The 21,993-nt window shown below is 30.7% G+C and overlaps 2 protein-coding genes across 3 annotated transcripts; one reads left to right on the top strand and one right to left on the bottom strand.

Moving 5' to 3' along the window:
- Nucleotides 1–4,644: 4,644 nt before the first annotated feature.
- Nucleotides 4,645–6,724, bottom strand: LOC110633061 (translationally-controlled tumor protein homolog). The gene is given in 5 exon segments (NM_001405315.1): nucleotides 4,645–5,015; nucleotides 5,160–5,317; nucleotides 5,399–5,527; nucleotides 5,635–5,708; nucleotides 6,540–6,724. Coding segments are annotated over 5 exon segments (507 nt in total). The 5' UTR covers nucleotides 6,568–6,724; the 3' UTR covers nucleotides 4,645–4,897.
- A 3,625-nt stretch (nucleotides 6,725–10,349) lies between these two features.
- Nucleotides 10,350–21,691, top strand: LOC110633119 (uncharacterized). 2 transcript variants are annotated; one of them, XM_021781599.2, is made up of 6 exons: nucleotides 10,350–10,664; nucleotides 11,007–11,182; nucleotides 11,808–11,842; nucleotides 12,142–12,167; nucleotides 20,471–20,741; nucleotides 21,126–21,691. In XM_021781599.2, the coding sequence occupies exons 1-6, from the start codon at nucleotides 10,550–10,552 to the stop codon at nucleotides 21,472–21,474; spliced, it is 972 nt and encodes a 323-aa protein (XP_021637291.1). In that variant the 5' UTR covers nucleotides 10,350–10,549; the 3' UTR covers nucleotides 21,475–21,691. The 2 variants fall into 2 exon arrangements, with proteins under 2 accessions (XP_021637291.1, XP_021637292.1); XM_021781600.2 differs by having other exon boundaries at nucleotides 10,352–10,664; nucleotides 11,007–11,164.
- Nucleotides 21,692–21,993: the final 302 nt, after the last annotated feature.

Below are 21,993 nucleotides of genomic sequence, written 5' to 3'. Positions count from 1 at the left end.
TACTTAAATTAAATTATTATAAAATTTTACATTTCAAATAAGAGAAATTTTCCAAATAATTTGTTTTTAAAAATTAAATTTATTATTAATATTTTATACTTTATAAAATAAATTATTTAATTATTATAATTTGCTTTTGTCTAAAATTAAGTCATTTCATTCATTTTAAATATAATATTTTGTTAATTATTATGATTTGATAAGAGACAAAACATTACAATTCCAAAACTCGTAAATCCTCATTTTAAATGGTGTCATAGAGACTTGGTAGTCTGTTGCATGGCACTAATCTAGGTGAATATTTATTAATTCAACTTAATTGAATTGAATTTTTAATTAATTAATTATAAATTTATTAACTAAATTAAATTAAAATTAATCGTTATTATCAAAATTAACTATAAAAATAAAAAATATATTTTATACTATTATTTATTTAATTATTAATAAAAATACATATTTATAAAGATAATAAATATGATTTAATTTTAATAAGAAAATAATTATATGTTAAATATTATTATAAAATTATAAAATAATTATTATATATAATATATTATTAATAAAATTATATTTAATATATTAATTAATAAAAGTTCAATTATTTTAATTAATAAATTAAAACTAACTAAATTGATAATTAAAAATTAAAAACTTTATAATTACTGATTGAAAATCAAATAGAATATACTCTTATCTAAATAATCAGTATTCTATTAAAAATATATTCTCTTTTATAATTATATAGGATGTATTAACCACGAAGTTTATCAAATTTATCATTTTTATTAAAAGGAAAAAAAATAAAAATTGCTTAATTTAATTAAAAAAGTTATCAAAGACATCTCAAAAGCATTGGATTCTCGTATGATTATAAAACATAGAAGAGAAGGCAGATTGATAAACAAGTAATAAGGAAGAAAAATAAGGGCAAATTGACACACAAACAACATGAGAAATGATGATGATGGCAACAATAGTTTACATCTAATTTTATATTCAATCTTTCATATGATCAAATAATTATTAAAAAGATTAGACTTCACTTTGTGCATGTTTATTTATCAGTTTCCTCTTTGCTCCATAGCTTTTACCAGTAGCTTTTAACAATGATCCTTAGATTAGTAAATAGAACTAATTAAAGAAAATTTTTCTAACAATAATGACTCTAAAATTTAAAAATTTTCACTGATCCAACTGTTTATTGGTTATATATATATATTTAAAATATTTAAAATTATATTTTTTAAAAAGTATTTTTATCTGCCAACCTTGACCAAAAAACTCAATAAAATTGTTTTTTGCTTTTTTAATTGAAAAAGGGAAAGCACACTCCTTCCCTTCTTCTTCTTGGGGGAGAGGGGATGATCTCAATTCACAATTCAAGAAATCCCACTTCCCCTGATCTTAGATTCAGTGAAGGTGCCTAGGGATTCAAGTGTGTTGTTTAAAGGTTCACATTAGCTAGTTTGTTTAGCTTGAAACATGGGTCTTTTAGGGTGTCTTGTTGTGGTCATAGTGGGACCTTATGAGGGATGAATAAATGCCCTGTGAATCTTCTTCAAAGTGGGACAACTTAAATAGCTCTCCTTTTCAATATGGCCTAACCCCATCATACCTTGCAGTTCACTTTTTTTTGTTTTTTTAATAAAGCCTTGCTTTAACTTAAAGTATGTGAGGTTGAGATCTAGCAAATTAATCAAATAGTGCAAATTTGAATTAAAGTTTAATGATGCCTTTAACACAATTAGGCAAAAATTAGCATCCTTTTTAGCTGTACATCCACCTCATTTTAGACTTTTTAATTGTAGGTTGGCTTATCACTCTTGCATTGATTACAAATATTATTTGAATTTAATAACTTTGATTATAACCTTGCATATGAAAATATCCCCATTGACATAATGACCAGAGAGGTTTGCAAATCCTTATACATAACACTTAAGATTTCTTTGTAGAGCTGACATAAGATACATAATTTTCGATCTCTTTAGATTAAAAGCCCTTGTAAAAAAATCAGAATCATGACTCGTTCATTCCGATCTCTCTCAAAGAACATTAGAAAATCTTTGCGTATGATCTAAAATAATGAGCCACTGATACCAAGTAATATGAATCCACATAACTTTACTTCAACGGTTAATTCATAAGAAGAGATTTACAAATCCATATATATAATATAAAAAATCTTTTTATAGAACTGATGTAAAATGCATAAAATATCTGAAAATCTTCATTTTCATTCTATTAAAAAATCTCTAAATACTTTTAATTCTTATATATAAAATAGGTGAATTAGAAGTTTTTTTTTTTAACTTCAAAATATTTAAAATATAAAAAACTTTCCATTCTTTTTAAGTAATAAAAAAATTATAAAAATTTAAAAATATGAAAACTCTTCCTTTACGAAACATTGTCTCTTCCAAACAAAGCGTAATAGAAAAAAAGTCGTCATAGGTTTATCAAGTTGACTATCTGGTGATTAAAAATAATTTTTCAATCCGCTTGCACTGTGTTCATAATGCTCCCTATTCTGTGTTGATTGGGAAAGAAGCACAAAGCTATCTTCCACCTGATAATTGCGTGGCCGAATTCTTACTACTTGGTTTGCGTGTTTCCCCGAATTTCGCAGCTGATACTCTAATCAGTGTCATAATCACAACTTTAATGTATCTTGCTAGCAATTCGAGTGGCAATCATAAACAATTTCATGGGAAGAAAACATGATCACATGCAAGAAAAAAATATATATATGAAAAATTTTCAAATACGGCAAATCTTTTTAATTACCTTTAATTGATGAAACTCAGGTATTTTTAATCAATGAAATATATTTATCTATAAAAAATTAATAAAGTCGTTTAAGGATAATAAAATATTAAATTTGAATTTCAGTAAAAATTAAATAGGAAAAAAAAAACGAATTTAGTATGAGGGTTATCACAAAAAAAATATTTTTATGGAACATGCGACTACAATAATGTAAGAATCCAAAGCAGTCCTTGGTAATGAATTTTCTTAAAAAAGCACTTCCACTTCTTTTACCAGACATTATCAATAATTTCTTGATAAATGTCTGAATTCTTTCTTAATAGGGATTCAACATCCATGTCGCTGGGATCAGAGTTTGTCAACGAGCCTTAAGCTTTCAAGGGATCAAATGGGGTTTCTAATATAGCAAGCATGCTACCATTAAGCACAGAGGCAATGTTCTAATTCAAAATCTAATAGTGTTTGGTTGGATTTCATTCTATAAAAATTTTATAAAATTTAGTTAAATTTTAATTAAAATTCATTTTAAATGAATTTCATCATCTTTTATACATAATTTTTTTTTAAACTCATAATTATATTAAAACCCAAGAAAAGCTTCTTGAGCCAAGAGACCTAACCCTTGCACCCAAATTAGAACTAAGAGCCTATTTAGTATTATTGTTAGAATTAATTATTTTTTTATATATTAATTAAAAAATATTAAAAATTAATTTAAAATTAAAAATATTAAATTTTAATTATAAAAATATTAAAAAATAAAATTATTTTTTAAAATTATTTTTTAATAACATATAAATTAGTATTTTATTAAAAAAATAATTTTGGACATTCAAATACAATACCAAACAGGCATTAAAAAAAGTAAATTAAAAAAACTAGATGGAAAATATCAAAATGAAGAAGAGAAGGCAAATAGGAAGGGACAATGACCCAAACAACAAAGCCAACGATATTTAAATTACACAACTTAAAATATAAAATTTAATTAAATTTCATATAATTTATATTTAATATAATTTTTAATTAAAATTCATTAATTTTTATTTTCTAAATTATCTTAAATGTAAAATTTAAAAATTATAATTTTTTACTTTATAAAAAAATCCTATATCTAATAAATTTATAATAGTTAATAATATATTAATAAATATAAAATAAATTTCATAATATAGGAGATTTATTAAGAAAGGCATTTCATGTTGCATAAAATAGAAAGTGAGTGTATAAAAAATTAATAAGATGCTAAATTAATCATAAGCTAAAATAAATCTCTCTTTAAATTTTTTTTCAGTACTTAATGATGTTTAACAAGTTTAAAAATTAATAAATATAAAAAATAATGATCAAGTGAAATTTTTTAATAAGGAAATGTAATTTCAAATTTCATCAAATTTAATATATAATCAAATTTTGAATTATAATTTTTATTAAAACCAAATTGAAAATAGAATTCAACCAAAGAAGCTCCAAAAGAAAGAAAATTTTACCCATCCACTTACATACCAGATGCAACGTGACAAATGGGCCTCAAAACAAAGGCAAAACTTGCGATCCCAAATAAATCTTAGGAGGCCTACAGAACACATCCTAGGACACCTCCTCCTTTTTAATCTTCTACTTTCAAGTGATCAAATCTTCTACTGGGGGATATCAAGACTTCAAAAGCCTCAAATGAACTGGCTCCCCCACATGAAGCCCTAAAACATTTCAGTACTTTTCCCCACCAAACTTCCAAAGACTTGTGTGATCTTTGGCAAATAGAATTGAACAACCACCGTAAGTCAAAATCGCATGGCCATGGCCATGACCAACCTAGCAAATTCCACAGCATAGATAACGTCATCCATGAAGAAGTGAAACAGACCTCAGTTCACAGGAAAGAGAACAAAACAACAACTATATAAACTAAATATCCAATTGTTGATAAATTTAGAATACACTCAACGAAAGATTAAATAACTTGTCAAACAAGACACTAAAACGCAAAATAGAAAAGCAAGTTATAGTCAATCAACCACAATTAAATCAAAATAGAAGGCACGCGGCACCAAATGCAAGAGTACAGAGACAAAAACTAGACTACAGCAAGAACTTCCACTTCGAAGCTAGCTATCCTCCCTTCTTAGCACTTGACCTCCTTCAAAGCATATGCAAAGTACAAAAATGTTGGGTCAGTGGCACCTTCCCTGTAGTAAGCAAACACAAGACTGCCATCATCATGCATGCTCTCCCCCACAAAACTGCAAGATGAGAAAGGATTGTTAATATCACTAAGTGGCACTGATGGCTCTATATTCGTAGAGCCAAAAATAAAGAAGAGACCAAGCTGTAGACATGAAAAGACATAGTCAATGGATGAATTACATCAACTGAATGGTACTTACAATTGGAGGTCACTGAGCTTCGAGAGCAGGAACTTGGTTGCTCCCTCAATGTTTTTCTTGAAAGACTCTTGCTTCTCCTCGTCCAGCTTAGGTGTCAACAACTTGATGAACCTCTTCATGTATGTGACAAACTGCTTCTTGTCAAAAGCAGGTTGCTCCTACAAGCATTATTTATGCCCATCAAATTTCAATTTCTTTTTCCAAAATCAAAAAATTTAACAGCAGCACACAGGACTCACCTGGAGCCTAAATGTGTCGACAATGTCAACCACTTTAACAGCCTGGTCATCAACACCCTCATCTTCATCAGCACCTTCAGCAGAAGGATTTGCACCAATGTCTACATCAACAGCCCCTTGAACAACCCACTACAAACCAAAACACATAAGCCAAATAAGAAGTAACAATTACAAAATCATCTAACATTTATCAAGCAATTAGTACCCGTACAAACCAAGAATTCACCAATATTTACCTTCCCCTCAACTTCCCACAGAATGCCATTATGAATTTCCTTGTATGGGAACGAGTCAGAGAGAAGCTCATCACCTGAAATTCATAAACAAAATTTATGTGGTCAACATCTATACTATCCAAAGAAAGTCAAAAATTGACAATTTCCTTTCAAAGTAAACTATATAATCTCTCAAGTGTATAAGGCAACCTAGTGAGCCAGGGACCAGAGTAAAACTTCAAGGCATACATGAGTTTTGGTAGTATATGGTAAGTTACTGGTTTAGTTTTTAGTTACTATATTAGTATCGTGAAGGCAATTCCAAATCAATGCAAGAAGACTTATACTAATTAAAAAGGAAAAAACTAGACTAGTAGAGCATGCAAAGGAAGACTATAAACAAAGCATCCGCAAGCAAAACTAAATGGGTTATATGATGTATAGATAAAACGAGATAAGAACAAGAAAAAACAAACATCACCAGCATGAACTAATCCTAAAATTGACGGTAAAATCCAATCAGCCAGCAACAAATCCTTAACATGTGGTAAATCCCATCAATTGACAACAAAATCTTAAAAACAGAACACGAAATTTCGCTAATTTTTACAGCTAAAAGATGAGGTACTCCACACTCTTACTGTTCTCCAACGAAAAAGCAAATTCATTGAGAAACAAGGAAAACCGCGAATCAGAATCACTCACCCAAACGAAAAAATAATAATAATAAAATGAACCAAATATGCCAGAAAGCTACAGATCCCCATATACACAACAATAAAAACAAGTATTGGATCCAAAATCTAAAACAAAATACCATGATGAAGAACCCAAAACAATCAAAACGAGATCTAAGACAATGAATTCAGAAACACAAATATAAATCAAAATCAAAATCAAAATCAAAATAAATATTAGGAAATCACCGGTAAGCAAATCCTGATAGACCAACATGATCGCTGAGTTTCTCTCGGATCGATCCACAAAAAGGAGAGAAGAAGCAGCAACAAGTACGCGAGAGAGGGAGAGAGGGTTTGCTTAGTCGTAGACAAAGCTTATTTATAAGCAAGGGTTTTGCAGAGATCAGGTAATTTCACAAGACTGCTTAATTACAAAATAGTACTTTTAATTCTCCATAATACCCAATAAGCCCTCTGCTAGACCAAGCGCAAGTGGGATCGGGGTGGGGAATCTGTTCTTGTTACGGACAAGGAATTAATTCTCCTGCTCATTAAATACCTTAAGAAAATAAATAAATAAAATTAAGTTATATTTGACTTATCTAATTAATTTCAACTGAGATTAAAATTTAATTTTTTTATAATTTTAAAAAATAATTTATAAATAATAAAATATTAACCGTATATTTAATAATAAATATAAATTATGTAAATATATTAAAAAGATATTTAATCGATGGGTTTTTTTTTAAATAAATATTTTATATTTAATTTGTTAGTAAATGATGAGTGGATGACGAAGCTAAGCACTTTGGAAAAAAATTTTATATTTAAATTTCATTTTATATAAAATAAAATATATAAAAATTTATAAATATTATTATAAAAAATATATATTTTATATTTAATTAATAATTTATATAAATAAATTTAAATAATAGATACACAGTATATAAAATTTAAATTCAACTTAAATTTATTATAAATATTTTTTTAATTTAAATTTATTTTAAAATTAATTATATAATATTTAAATTTATTTTATTAAAATTTAATTAAATTAAATATTTATAAAAATTCAATCTGTCATCAGCCCAAGCTAACCCAAACTCATAAATGAATGTCCACACAAAGGTTCAATGTACAATTGCCAATTGGTGTCTGCTCCGATATAGTACGAAAGGATCCTGCGAAATTTGAGGTGTTGGTTTCATGATTTGAAGAATGAGTGGAGAAGGTAAAGGCAAATGAATACAAATTTTAAACATTTTTTAAAGGGATGGTGGTATGTTTGCTAAACAGTGATTTACTTTTTGAAAAATTATTATTTTAAATATTAAAAAATAATTTAAATAAATTATTTAACTATTTTAAAATTTTTATAATTAAAATATATTATATAAATTTTAATCATTTATAATTAGTATATTTAATATTTTTTATTAATAACAGTTACAATAGTAATACAAACAGTTTTATTCATATTAAATAACTTGAATTAAAAAGAAAATTACATGTATTTTTAGAATATTCTTTACTCTTATTAAGGTTTTGTATAATTCCTTAAAAATTTACATATAAATGGAAATAATTTTCTTTATACGTGTTTAGAAACTCATTTTTTTTCATATTTATTCTCACAAAAATCTGATTCCTACGATTAAAGAAATTATTATTCCTCTTTTTAGCCTGAAAATCAAAATATGGGAATGTGTTAAAAGCTAACATGCTCAATCTTGCCATGTTTTTACAGGGATGTTTTAATTTTTATATTTTTATATTATTAATTAAAATAAAAATATTAAAATAATATTTTATATTTCCAATAATTAATTAAAAATAAACATTATAATTACAATTATAATAATTAAAATAATTATAATAACTAAAATAATCTTACTACTACTCAACTCAATTCAACTAAACTTTTATCCAAAAAATTTGAGATGGGTTATATGGATTATCTTTCTTTATTCTAAAATATTTTGGATTAAATCATCGGAAATGTGTAATACTTATAGGTCATGTTGTATTATTTTTCTCCAAATCAGTTTAATTCTACATATTCTTTTATTTTTATCCTCTAACCTAATGTGTTCTATTTGTCTAACTATAAACTCCATACGTCTTCTCTTCACATGACCAAACCACCTCAATCTCCCTTCTCTCAACTTATCCTCAATTGGCATCACTCCTACTTTTTCTTTAATACTCTTATTACGGATTTTATCTACTCTAGTATAGTCTACTCATCCACCTTAACATTCTTATATTCGCAACCCTTATTTTAGACACATACGACTCTTTCAGTGCTCAACACTCACTACCATATAACATGACCAGTCGTATAGCTGTACGATAAAACTTTTCTTTCAACTTATTGGGAATTTTGCGATCACATAAAACTCCAGTGACACTTTTCCACTTCAACCATCCGGCTTTAATTCTATGACTAACATCATCATCACATCCTGAAGGATTGAGCCGATATATTTAAAGTGATTACTTTTGGGCAGTACCACTCCATCCAAACTAACTCATTCTCTATTACCAGTTCGACCTTCACTGAACTTGTAATACATATATTATGTCTTTGTTTTGTTTAACTTAAAACCTTCTGACTCTAGAGTACTTTTTCAAAACTCTAACTTTCTATTGACTCATTTTCACGTCTCATCTATCAGAATTATATTATCTGCAAACATCATTCACCAAGAGATATTCTATTGTATATGTTTTTTAAAATAATCTTAATAATTTAAATAATTTAAATAAAATAATAATAATTAAAATATAAAAACTATTATTTTTATATAAATAGTTAAAATTAAGCATTATAATTATAATTAATTATATCTAGAATGAAACACGATGAAAATATAATTTTCATATTTTCATATAACAGATTTAAATAAAAATTTGAATATAATAAATTTTAATTATTTAAAGTAAAATCATAAAATGTATTCTTTTTTATTTTTACTTATAATTAAATAAAATTGAAAATTTATAATTATAATTAATTTAAATTAAAAAAATAAAATATATTATTTTTATATTCTTTTATAACAATTAAAATATAAATTTAAATTAATTTTTATTCAATATAAAATAAGTTTAATTATAATTATATAATTTATATGATCAAATCTAACACCTTGAAAAGGAATATGAATCTGATTTCACAATAAGCCAAACACAAATAAAAATTTATCATTCAATTTCTTATTCTGATAAATTTCAATTCCAGTACTGATTTCGATTTAATTATGCAATTAAGCCTAAGTGTATAAATAATTGTCAATTATGAGTAAATGTGTAAAACTTAAAACACGTGCTAATTATTTATTAGCCTTATGTAAAACGCTGAAAATAATTAATATTCATTTATTAATTAAGTTCTTCTACCACGCAAGTGTATTTTTGTATTTGCATGGTGTAATTATTGTAAGTTGAATTTTATACAAAATTGAATTTAATAATTTTAATTTAAATATTTTAATTATATGAACACTTTAATTAATTTTATATGAATTTTAATATAAATATTTATTTTAAATTATTAAACTCATTATTATATAATCAAACTTTAATTAAATGCATCATTTTACATATAATCATTCAAATAATCATTATAAAATTAATCATACATATATGCATCACAATGCGTCTCTGCCTCTATATATGGATGGGATTAATCCTCCTTAGGGAATAAAAATTTACTTAGAACAATTAATCATATTTTATTATTTAATAAATCAAGAAAATTTATAAAATTATCTCAAAGTAAGGATGAAAACAAACAGTTTCATTAATATGGTAAGTTCTTATAAGGAATAAAAAGTTTTTAATTTTTTTTTTTAATTTATGGTAACTTTTTTGCCCTTTAAAGACATAAAGTAATTGCTTTATATTAAAATAGAAATATACGTATATATGATTTTCCATTTAAATTAAAAATACATATCAAATTTTGGTCAGAGAGGTCATACGTGTCAAAATATCATTGCCTAGAAAATTAGCTAGGCGAGGAGAGCAGCACGTATGGGAGAGAATCTCACAAAATCCCCAAAGGTATATAAACGGCCGGGGAGCATTGAAGTAACTTCCAAATTTGGAGCTTCGTCTGACAAAACCAAGCAGACGTCCCCTTTCCATCTTTCCTACCAAAACCATGAGCCTCCAATGCATATATATCTATATATCTATCTATTCTCCTCCAATTCTCAGTTTAGGGTTCGAAACAGAGAGCTTCCATGGCGAATTCTGTAGCCGGATCATCCGTGAAGTGCTCCGTTTGCTTGGAGGAGGTTTCCGATACCTGTGGCCGTACTGTCGTCAAGCTTCGCTGCTCTCATCTGTTTCATCTTGGTGAGTTACAGACCCATACTCTAATTTTTCTTTACTTTGGCCTTCACTCTCAGCAATCACAGCAAATACACTACCACCTACTCCAATAAAAAAAGCAGAGAGATTTTGTTCTGGTTAATTTATTTTTCTTGGCTCTCTGAAGCATCCACTGTTCTTTTGTTTCTGCAGTTGGGTTTATTGGGTATAGGTTATTAGCTTAGAAGGTAGAAGTATTTTTGGGGAATTGGTATATATTTGATTTATGATGATTTTCCGATCTTCTATTAGCATATGGTATTATTGTTGCTAGATACTTCCAGATTCATATATTCCTTTTAACGATCGGCACCTGGCCTTTTCCAGATTGCATTGGTTCTGCATTTAATGCTTCAGGTTCTATGCAATGCCCCAACTGTCGAGAAGTTGAAATTGGCTTATGGAGGCGTTTTGAGAATAACAGTCCTGAAGGAAGCATGGATGAAGATGCTAATGACGAGGATATTGATCGTTTTATTGAATTGGTAGAAACAAGGGCATCGGTGATTTATATTACTTATTATCCAGCTCAATCTACTATTGTATACTGGGGGAGCACTTGAAATGTCCTTTAATGGTCTGAATTATGTCATCTTAATTAGTGGAGTACAAAGCACTTGGTGTTGTTGAGTCTTTGTGAATTCACTGGACTTGTTGCGTGCAAACGGGTGTATTTTTGAATTTAAAGGGCAAGTTTATGTGTTTTGTAGAATAGTTTATTTAGGTTATATTATTTCAAACGATAAATAGGCTAACTTATTACTTAATGTTGAAGCTTTGAACATAGGACTACATGTGTGATTACAGGCATGACAAGCCACGTTGATTTATTGTTAGACCAATATTATACTTAACATCCTTACTCATGATTACGGGAAATATTTAACTAGTTTTCACCAATTTTGTTAATTCCAATTCTGAATAATATGCTTATGCTTCTATAGACTTAATATTAGAGTTATCTAATCTACACTTAGCTCCAATAAACTAGTATGTTTTTTATTACAATAACTTTATGGTGCCATTCTTGAGAAAATAGATTGTTTTTATTTAAGTATTGTCATATATAATTGGTGATTGGTTTTCGAAGGTATTTTTCTAACATTGTCAATTTTATTGTTGTTTCAGCTGCCAGAATACCTTTTTTGTCCTCTTAATGAACTGTGAGAACACAATCTCTTGTATCTGAATTCTTTGGGTTATTTCCATCTCTGATTCATTTTATAGATTTTCAAATTAGATTTCAAAGTTTTACAAATGTAGAAATATATGTTTTATCTTTTTGAATGCTGCATCACTTCTTTATTGGAAACCCATTCTATCACATTGCACCCTGTTTTGGATAAAATTTATAGCACAGCTCCTCTCTTCCTTTATAAATGGTGTGTACCCATAGCACTGGGCTATAGTGACTTGTGTTTGTGTTTCTTTTTCTCATATACTGATATTCTGAATTTTGCAGGTTAAGGAACTTGTTATTGCTTAGATGTAAGTCCTCGATGTACTCAATTTATTTATTTTACTCCTGTCATTTTTCTTCCTTCTGGTATTAACAAGTTGGCTGGAGAACTTGTTAAAAAATATGGTCATGACCGAAAAATATGAGCATCTCACATTTTTGTTGATTTTCTAAAAATGACATTTTTTTTCATTTTATAAATTGTGGCATTTTACTTGATTACTTTTTGTAGTCAAATCCAGCTCTTAGATTCCGTGGTAATTGCTAAAGTGGATGCAGTTGGCTTGCTGAGTTGGAAATTTTAGCCAACTAGGAAGCTAGGTGACACCTCCATTGGGACCCAATCATGCCATTTTAGTCAGCAAGGCTACATCTTTCGTTCTAGTGCCAAAGGTTGTTTGACACCTAATTTGATAGAATTAGCAACACAAATGTAAAGATGCAACAGCAATTGTAACTAAATTGTATTAAGAAACTGGAATTCTCAATTGCAAAGCTATTCCTTCTTCTACAATGGTTTCCTTACTTCCTCTTTCTAATACAGAAATAAACCCTCAGAAAGATGTCCAGGAAGATATTCCCGTGCGAGAGATCCATGCCCAAGCTTTAAGCGTTTTCTTCGGTAATTTCTCTGGATAGCATTCTTTCTCCTGCTACTCGCTTTTATTCTGGAATTTGAGCTGCCCCTTTGTGTTAGCATCTCTAGGTGTCACTCCCTCCTTCATTACCTCTAACAAATTAACCTCCTTGCCAGCTGCATAATTCTAGACCCATCCTTATCCATTCCATTTGCTGATGACTCCTCTCTTCCCTCTTGAAATTCCTTCTGTTTTGGGCGATAAACTTCACTTACTGGGCCTTTAGTTGAGTACCTATCATAGTCGCATATCGTTGTTTACACCACTCTTAATGTGACCACCATCCTCTATTGATCTTATCATCACACCCAACAACACTTCCATATTCCAACACCATCAACCACCACAGCCAACCATAATGTTAGCCATTATTACAAGGGAAATCCAGTGTAGCTGGAATTTTCAATTCAATTTTTTGTGATGATTTTTTTTTTCTTTTATGGGTGAAGTTGGCTATAGATTTTGAAATCTATATCGTTAACTTTAATTTGGTACATGTATTGTGACCAAAATTAGGGATTTAAAGGAAAATCAGAGAGAGTTAATAGCTTAGTGCTGAGTTTTAAATACAAATCCAAAATGGATTCATGAACTTTTGCGAAAATGAGGCCCATAAAATCATTCTTGGTGTTGAAAGCTTTATGTGCTTGTGAGACTCATGGGTTTTTGTGGTTATGTAACACACCTTACCCGATATACAGTGTAGCAGGGCAAGGAATGCTACATTCTGTGCCGGAGTACCTTATCTTATCTTACTTTATTCATTATTAATTTACTCCGCTTAAGTAGTTTGCGCTTAGCCGGTCTCAAGCCCGGATAAAGGAGGAGGGTTACGGTAGGTGACAACCAGCGTAAAAATTTCGTCACATCTTATGATATGGATTCAAATGATATAAACGTTGAGGCGTCCTCTACTTACGATGAGCTACATCGGAGCCCAAGTGTAGTGAGAAATATGCAAGGGTATAGGGCGTTCACTGAAAGTGACGCGCCATGCCGTCGCTCTGGTGTGGTGTTAAATGAGCAAGGGTTCTCACATCATGGACGGGTGTGGGTAAAGAAATTAGTCTATAGGACAGATAGTAGAACAGATAGTAGAATAGAACACCAGATAGGCATAGAGAACAATAGAAAATATCATAGAAGGAGATCAATTAGGAAGGAACATGATAGGAGAAGAATCAGGATTGGTACTTGGAATCACTTACAGAAAAATTAATGGAGCTTGTAGATACCTTGGAAAGGAGAAGGGTGAATATTGCTTGCATTCAGGAGACTAAATGGGTAGGAGAGAAAAGTAAGGAAGTGGATAATTCAGGGTACAAACTGTGGTTTACCAGAAAGGAGAGAAATAAGAACGGTGTGGGCATAATCATAGACAGGACGTTGAAAGATGCTATAATAGCTGTGAAAAGAGTAGGAGACAGAATTATCTAGTAAAGCTAGTATTAGATGGAGAAACAATAAATGTAGTTAGTGCTTATACCCTACAAATAGGATTAGATAGTGAGAGTAAATAAAGGTTTTGGGAAGATATGGATGATCTAATGCAAAGCATACCGAATGAAGAGAATGTTTTCATCGGTGGAGATTTGAATGGACATGTAGGAAGTGATAGGCAAGGCTATGAGAATGTTCATGGAGGTTTTGGATTTGACAACCGAAATGGGGAGGGAAAAAGCATTCTAGATTTTGCTATGGCATACGACCTAATACTAGCAAATACTTACTTTATAAAAAGAGAGTCACATTTAGTGACTTTTAAAAATGGGCAACATAGAAGCCAAATTGACTTCCTCTTAACAAGGAAGACAAATAGAGCTCTATGCAAAGATTGTAAGGTCATTCAGGGAGAGGCTTTAACAAGTGAACATCGGTTAGTGGTCTTGGATGTCAAGTTTAGGAACAATTCAAGTAAGGTAGAAGAAATAGTGTAGCTCGAACAAAGTGGTGAGAGTTCAAATGAGTAAAGCAAGTGAAGTTCAAAAATGAGCTTCTCGAGTCCGAAGCATGGAAGCTGGATATGGTGGTCAATGATATGTGGATACAGATGGTATCAAAGATTAGAGAAGTAGCTAGAAAAATACTTGGAGAGTCTAGAGGACATGGACCACCATCAAAAGAGAGATAGTGGTCGAATGAGGAAGTACAAAAGGCAGTGAAGAGAAAGAGAGAATGGTATAAGAAATTATCTAAGTTTGATAATAATGAGGCATATGAACAGTACAAGATAGCAAAAAAAGAAGTAAAAAAGACAGTTAGTCAAGCAAGAGCGCAGACTTTTGAAAAGTTATACGAGAAACTTTGAACTAAAGAAGAGAAGAAAGATATTTATAGATTAGCAAGGAGGAGATAAAAGAAATGTCTAGATCTCAATCAAGTTAGGTGCATTAAGGATAAAGAAGGAAAAGTGTTAGTGAAAGATGAGGACATTAAAGAAAGATGGAGAAATTATTTTGATAATCTCTTTAATAATAATCAAAATGGTAATAGCATGAATATAGACTACAGTGCAATAGAAAAAAATGTGAATTATACTAGAAGGATTAGATCTTTAAAAGTAAAGGAAGCACTTAAGAGAATGAAAGTGGGTAAAGCTTGTGGACCCGATGGAATTCCAATTGAAGTGTTAAAGTGTTTGGGAGATATGTGAGTGGCATGATTAACTAAATTGTTTAATAAGATTTTAAATTCAAAGAAAATGCCTGATGAATGGAGGAGTATTTTAGTACTTATTTTTAAAAATAAGGGAGACATACATAGTTGCTCAAACTATAGGGAATTAAACTCATAAGCCATACTATGAAGTTGTGGGACGGAGTTGTAGAACATCGACTACGTCATGATACTTCTATCTCTCCCAATCAATTTGGCTTCATGCCTGGTCGTTCAACTATGGAAGTGATCTTTCTCATCAGAAGCTTGATGGAGAAATATAGAGATGCGAGGAAAGATTTACACATGGTTTTTATCGATTTGGAGAAGGTTTATGATAGTGTTCCAAGAGATGTCTTATGGAGAGTGTTAGAACAAAAGGGGGTATCTATTAGGTACATACACGTGTTGAAAGACATGTATAAAGGAGCAACTACTATTGTGCGTATAGTGGGAGGGGACACAAGAGATGTTCCTATCTCAATTGGATTACACCAAGATTTAGCTGTATACCCTTACCTTTTTACATTAGTTTTAGATGAATTAACGAAACATATACAAGAGAGTATCCATTGATGCATAATGTTTACGGATGATATAGTTCTGATAGATGAGACGCAAGAAGGAGTTAATAGAAAGTTAGAGCTCTAGAGAAGTATTCTAAAGTCAAAGGGCTTTAAGTTAAGTAGAACAAAGATAAAATACATGCATTGCAAATTCAGTGAAGGCCGAACTGGTAATACGGAAGGAGTTAGTTTGGATGGAGTGATACTGTCCCAAAGTAATCACTTTAAATATCTTGGCTCAGTCCTTTAAGTAGATGGGGGATGTGAGGAGGATGTTAGTCATAAGATTAAAGCCGGATAGTTGAAGTGGAGACGTGCCATGGGATTTTTATGTGATCGTAAGATTCTCAATAAGTTGAAAGGAAAATTTTACCATACAGCCATACGACCGGCCATGTTATATGGTAGTGAGTGTTGGGCACTGAAGGAGTCGTATGTGTCTAAGATAAGAGTTGCGGAGATGAGAATGTTAAGGTGGATAAGTGGCCATACTAGATTAGATAAAGTCCGTAATGAGAGTATTAAAGAAAAGGTAGGAGTGGTACCAATTGATGATAAGTTGAGAGAAGGGAGATTGAGGTGGTTTGGTCATGTGAAGCGTAAACATACGGAGGCTCCAGTTAGACAAGTAGAGCACATTAGGGTAGAGGATAGAAAGAAAAGAAGAGGTAGACCTAAACTGACTTGGAGGAGAGTAGTACAACATGACCTAAAAGTATTACACATTTCTGAGGATTTAACCCAAAATCGTTTAGAGTGGAGAAAGAGAATCCATATAGCCGACCCCAAATTTTTGGGATAAAGGCTTAGTTGAGTTGAGTTATTTTAAAACTCAATATATTTGATTGGAGAATCGGACGGAGTTTCTCTAGTTTTATTAAGACTTTTTCCTGTTTTATCAGTCACCTATTTAAATAATTTTCATATCAATCTCAATTTCCAATAATTTCAAATCAATCATCATCATCATTCATACTATATTCATCTTATTCCATATCAAATTTCAAACCCATATCATTTATAAAATTTACAAATTTATTAATTTACATCATGTATAAATTAATTACACAAATTTATAATTTACATTACAAAATTAATGCTTAATTATAATGTACAAAAATAAACCACTACGGCATGGCGGACCCTACCAAAATGCACTGCTGGAGTGAGGTGACACACTCCCAGTCTGACGTTTACTGGGTTTTATCTCCAATACCTACGGAAGGAAAAACAATGCCTCGGGCCATCATACCATGGGACACATAATGTCAACCAGGTATGCAACAGAATGACTAAAAAGTCATGATAGCAATCGGGCATAAAGCCATATACATCATAATGCAACAGAATAGCTAGAAGTCATAATCAATAGAATGGCATAAAAGCCATAATCACAGAATGACATAAAGTCATAGGCAGTACTGCAAAACAGAACCCTTCTTGGCATGCCAATCTATCCACCCCATACACACATGTTTAGGCATACATAGGCAAATTAGTATCACTATATATTTACAATTCTCGTTAATTCATCACATGTAATATTCTTTTCTCATAGTGTCATCATTCCATCCATGATGGTATTTCAACATTCTCACTTTTCATCATTATGTATCATTCATTTATCATGATATTATCATTTCAATCATAATGGGAACATAAGTCCCAATCACATATTCACATGGCATTAATACTTGTCCTACCATTGTCATTAAGCACTATTCACATTGTGAACCATTATGTTGACAATTACATCATTTCATATACAAATCATGTTTATTATGTCTTTGGTGACTATCACAATTCATAACTTGATTCATTTGGTCTATCCTCCAAATTTTTAGATTTCGTGCTTAAATTGCAATTAGAAATTTGATTTAGTTCCAACAAGCATTAGGCTATACTCTTTTCATGAAAGATATTCCTTTATGTCTTAGCTTTAATTTCCTTTTTGAATCATTCAATTTGAATTTTTATAGCTCTAGTTATGGTTAATTTACCAAATACTGGTCTAGTGTCCAATATTGTTCAAGAATAGGGCTGATTCTGGAACTCAAATTTATCAAGCTATTTGGACAAGTTACAGTCATAATTTGACTTGGTGTTTTTCATGTGAGTTGTTCTCCTGTGTCTCATGGTTACACAGGTTCAAGAATCACTAAATTTGAAGTTGTGTATGGTAAGTTATGGCTAATTAACCAACCTAGACTCCTGGATCTTATAACTCCAGGATTTCAGGTTTCAGGTCTGTCTTATAATTAACATTTAAGGGTCTTACACCTAAAATTTGAGTAAGGTTTCTAAATCAAAGTTGTAACCCTAATTCTTAGGTTTTTAGATCATTTTGATTCATCCCAATTGGAATTTTCTAGTGAAAGTTATGGCCTAATCATTGTCCTGGGTGAAATGGAAAAATGGTTTTAGTGCAGGAATTTCAGGTTGGAAATTCTTGACTTCTCCTAACAATTTTCCTAAGTTGCTTTAGGATTTGGATTATGGTAAAAACACAAAAATTGTAGTTCTACGTGTTATGAGCATTTTGGCTTTGGAATCACTGCATTTGCAGTTTTGTAACTCAAGTTATGGCGTTTTTTCCGCAACTGGTCGGATACCCTAAAGTTCAGGATTTACAGGTTCAGGTTTAGTCTAGGGCAGGTTTGCTGTGCTAACTTTGCCTAGCAATTTGGTTGAGTTATGGTCATAACTTGACTCTAAGTTCTTCATATGAAATATTCTCCTATGTCTCAGGATTCCATAGGTTCAAGAATCAGGTCAATTGGAGCTTCCTAGTGTGAGTTATGCTTAAATTACTAAACACTGTTCATATGATCATTTCTACAGGTAGTCATTCTGGATTCAAGCCTAATTTAGGGCAACTTGTGGTCAGTTTCTGGGCAAGCTTCCTTCATGACATTTTTAGTATTATGTCTTAAGTTTCATCTTCAATTGGCCTCACACCAATTGGAGCTACATAGTTCAACTTATACTCATTCAAACCTACTGGACTTAAAGGTCCAGAATTCCAGCTCAAGATTCACACTTCCAATTCATTAATTTATCTTAACCATCAACTTCATTTCACAATCAATTCACATTAATTTGGTCAATATTTGACATCAACAACATCAATTTCACACCATAGCACAAAATCCTCCCAATTTCCAAAACCCTAATTTCCCTTTCTTCTCAATTTCATGCAAATTTCATACAACTCAACTCACAATTCATATACACACATTCATCAATACCCATAGGCAAGTTTAAATTCATAAAAAATATCAAGCCATCACCCGATCTAGGCTAGCCAAATTTCACTCTCAACATTCATGCATAGTTTCTTTAATTTTCTTCACAATTTCAACTCAATTCAACTTATTTTCAAGAATCAAACAACTAATTTAAGGTTAAATTGCACTTACCTCACTTGAGAGACTTTTTGAACTTTCAAAACTTCAATTTCTCTTTTTTTTTTTTGCTACCAAACTCTTAAGCAAGGCCTAATAGCAAGTTTTAGTGTTAGGGATTATGGAAAATATGGAGAGAAGGGCAAGAAAATTAAGCTTGAAGAAGTGGAAAATGGTGGAAGGGTTTGATGGAGGTGGTTCGGCCAACTTGCTATGAAGAAGAAGATGAAGACTTTTTGATTCATTTAATTATTTTGTCTCTTATATATATGTGTGTCTAATTATAGTTAGTTCAAAATTTTAATTAGAATTAATTAATATAATTATAATTATATCAATTCCTTTAATTCCCTTCATGTCCCTTTATTAATTTCCATGCACTCTTCTTATTTTTAAGTCATTTTTCAATATTTTAATTTCACTCATTTTAATTGACATTTAGGTTAAAAGTCAATTCTTGGAGTGAATTAACTAAAATGTCCTTCATTGGGTTATAGTCTATCTCTTTCGATAATGATATTTAAGTCCATAACCCGATGATCATTTTGATTTCCATACTGCTTATTTCACTTTATTTTCATTTCTTTTTTTGTCCTCAAACTGGCTTTGAATAGTACTATTCATGGACTGAAAATAGCACTGTCCAGAGTTCAGAAGTTTAGGACGTTACAGGTTATCTGATTAGGTTGAAAATAGATCAAGCAACTTGCTTGCCTTGTTTAAGGTCGTACAAGGGGGACTTTCTCTCCTTGTCCTACATTATCTTTATAAATTATGCACATATCCCTTCCCAATCTGAATAGGAAATCACAATGCTCACCCTGTCATCTAGAGTTGTCCACTCAATTGGCCAGCTAGTATCCAATTCAAAGTCAATGATAACGAATGCTTTTAGCATGAAACACTAGATGTGGCTATGATTGCTTTAGCTAATGAGTACGATCCACAATTAATCAAATTAGAAGCATTGGTGCCATTGAAAAAGGGCAAAAGTTAAGTTTCCTTTTTTTTTTTCTTTTTGTCATTGGTCCTAAAGAATACCCTCGAAATTTATTTTTTGTTGATGCAGATCAAGATGGGATCCAGCAACGGGAAATATTTTCTGGAGATCCTAATATTAATTATTACACTGGGCCTTTTCTGCCCAGTGAGATTAATGCTTCCCATGTTCTCCTTCATTACTATGAAAGGAATTGCTCTTGCATGTTCGATACGTCGTGTACCCTTCATATGGCTGTTAGTCAGATTTCAGCTCAGGAAGTTCCATCATTGAACTTGAGAATTGTTCCTGTCAACATACCTCATTTGTCCATTGCACATCAGGTTATTCTCGATCCTCGGTAAGTTTTCCTTTTGATCCTGTGCTTTTTTTTTTCTTTTTTTTTTTTTGTGAGAGTTCGATGCGAGTACAATAATATGGCTAATGAAATTAAGTATTAGCAAAGTCCCTGAAATTAGTAATCAATATGTAAGAGTTCTCTGCTTCATTGTTTGGTCTGATTATTTAATTAGTGAAATTTGTGCCATGATTGCTGATCTCTCGTTATACCCTTAATATTTCATGAGGTATGGACATATGGTCAAGTAAATTACATTTTTCTGATTCTCTCTAGGGAGGCCTATCCTCTCTAAAGTTTTCCAAAGCCTTCTGTGTGGTTTTGAAATCAGAATATTTTCTTCTTGCTTCCAGAGTTATTCATGTAATTTTATTGTCATCAATGCAGGTATGTTGCACAAAGTTCTTTCAGACCTTCGATAGGTTCTGGTTCTCTTGGCAGCAACTGTCCAATTTATGGCAATTTTGAACGGGTGCAGCAAACTAGGAATTCACCATCACCAGCTGTGCGTAATACGCCAGCTGGCAGGAGTGCAGTTAATGGTTTGCAGGGATGGTCTCTAGACCTGAATGCTGTGCCACTTCCTGAACAAACTGGGACATTAAGCTATATATGTTCCTTGAGTGGATCCCTCCAGAGCCACCCACAGCCAGCAAATTTTCATCATCATGTTCAAGAGGGGAATAATGTGTTGCCTCCTGAATATTTGCGCAATGACTTGAATCCTTTCTGGTAGCCGTATGAGTAAGCTCCTGGCAGATGCTGCTGGCCACAGTCTGTGCAGTTCTTGCAGAAAGCCAACGAAACTCTACCTTAATTATGACATTACACAGCATGAACATTCTTAAGTGCAGAATTTATTTTTAAGGCTGTGTTTGTGTTTCTAAAAGTGCTTTGCATGTGAAAATATATTTTGAAAAATATTCAGCTAAATATTTCACATCCTTTATAGACTTCCTTTTCTTTCTTCTTTATGAGTTTGTCATGTTTTAAAAATAAAAAAGTTATTTTCATATAAAAAAAATATAGAACAAATCTAGAATATAATAAATAAAAGCCACCTGTAAAATCTAGAATACCAACAGCAATAATTACGCCTATTTGTATAATGGCATTTTACATTTTAGTATTATAACTTTTGTTTTGTTATTATTTTAGCATTATTTTATTTTTTTTATTTTAAATTTATTTTATTCTAATTGAAATTCAAATTTAAAATATTAAAAAAAAAACTCATTCATCAGTCATTACTAAT

This window comes from Hevea brasiliensis, chromosome 4 (assembly GCF_030052815.1).
Source record: "Hevea brasiliensis isolate MT/VB/25A 57/8 chromosome 4, ASM3005281v1, whole genome shotgun sequence".
Taxonomy (NCBI): domain Eukaryota; kingdom Viridiplantae; phylum Streptophyta; class Magnoliopsida; order Malpighiales; family Euphorbiaceae; genus Hevea; species Hevea brasiliensis.
This window is presented reverse-complemented; position numbering and strand designations above follow the sequence as displayed.

Excerpts from the sequence above, each read along its gene's own strand:
- LOC110633119 (XM_021781599.2), top strand. The coding sequence starts at position 10,550 with ATGGCGAATTCTGTAGCCGGATCATCCGTGAAGTGCTCCGTTTGCTTG. Across the intron at positions 10,665-11,006 it reads CTCTCATCTGTTTCATCTTG|ATTGCATTGGTTCTGCATTT; the intron begins GTGAGTTACAGA and ends GGCCTTTTCCAG. Across the intron at positions 12,168-20,470 it reads GAACTTGTTATTGCTTAGAT|ATCAAGATGGGATCCAGCAA; the intron begins GTAAGTCCTCGA and ends TTGTTGATGCAG.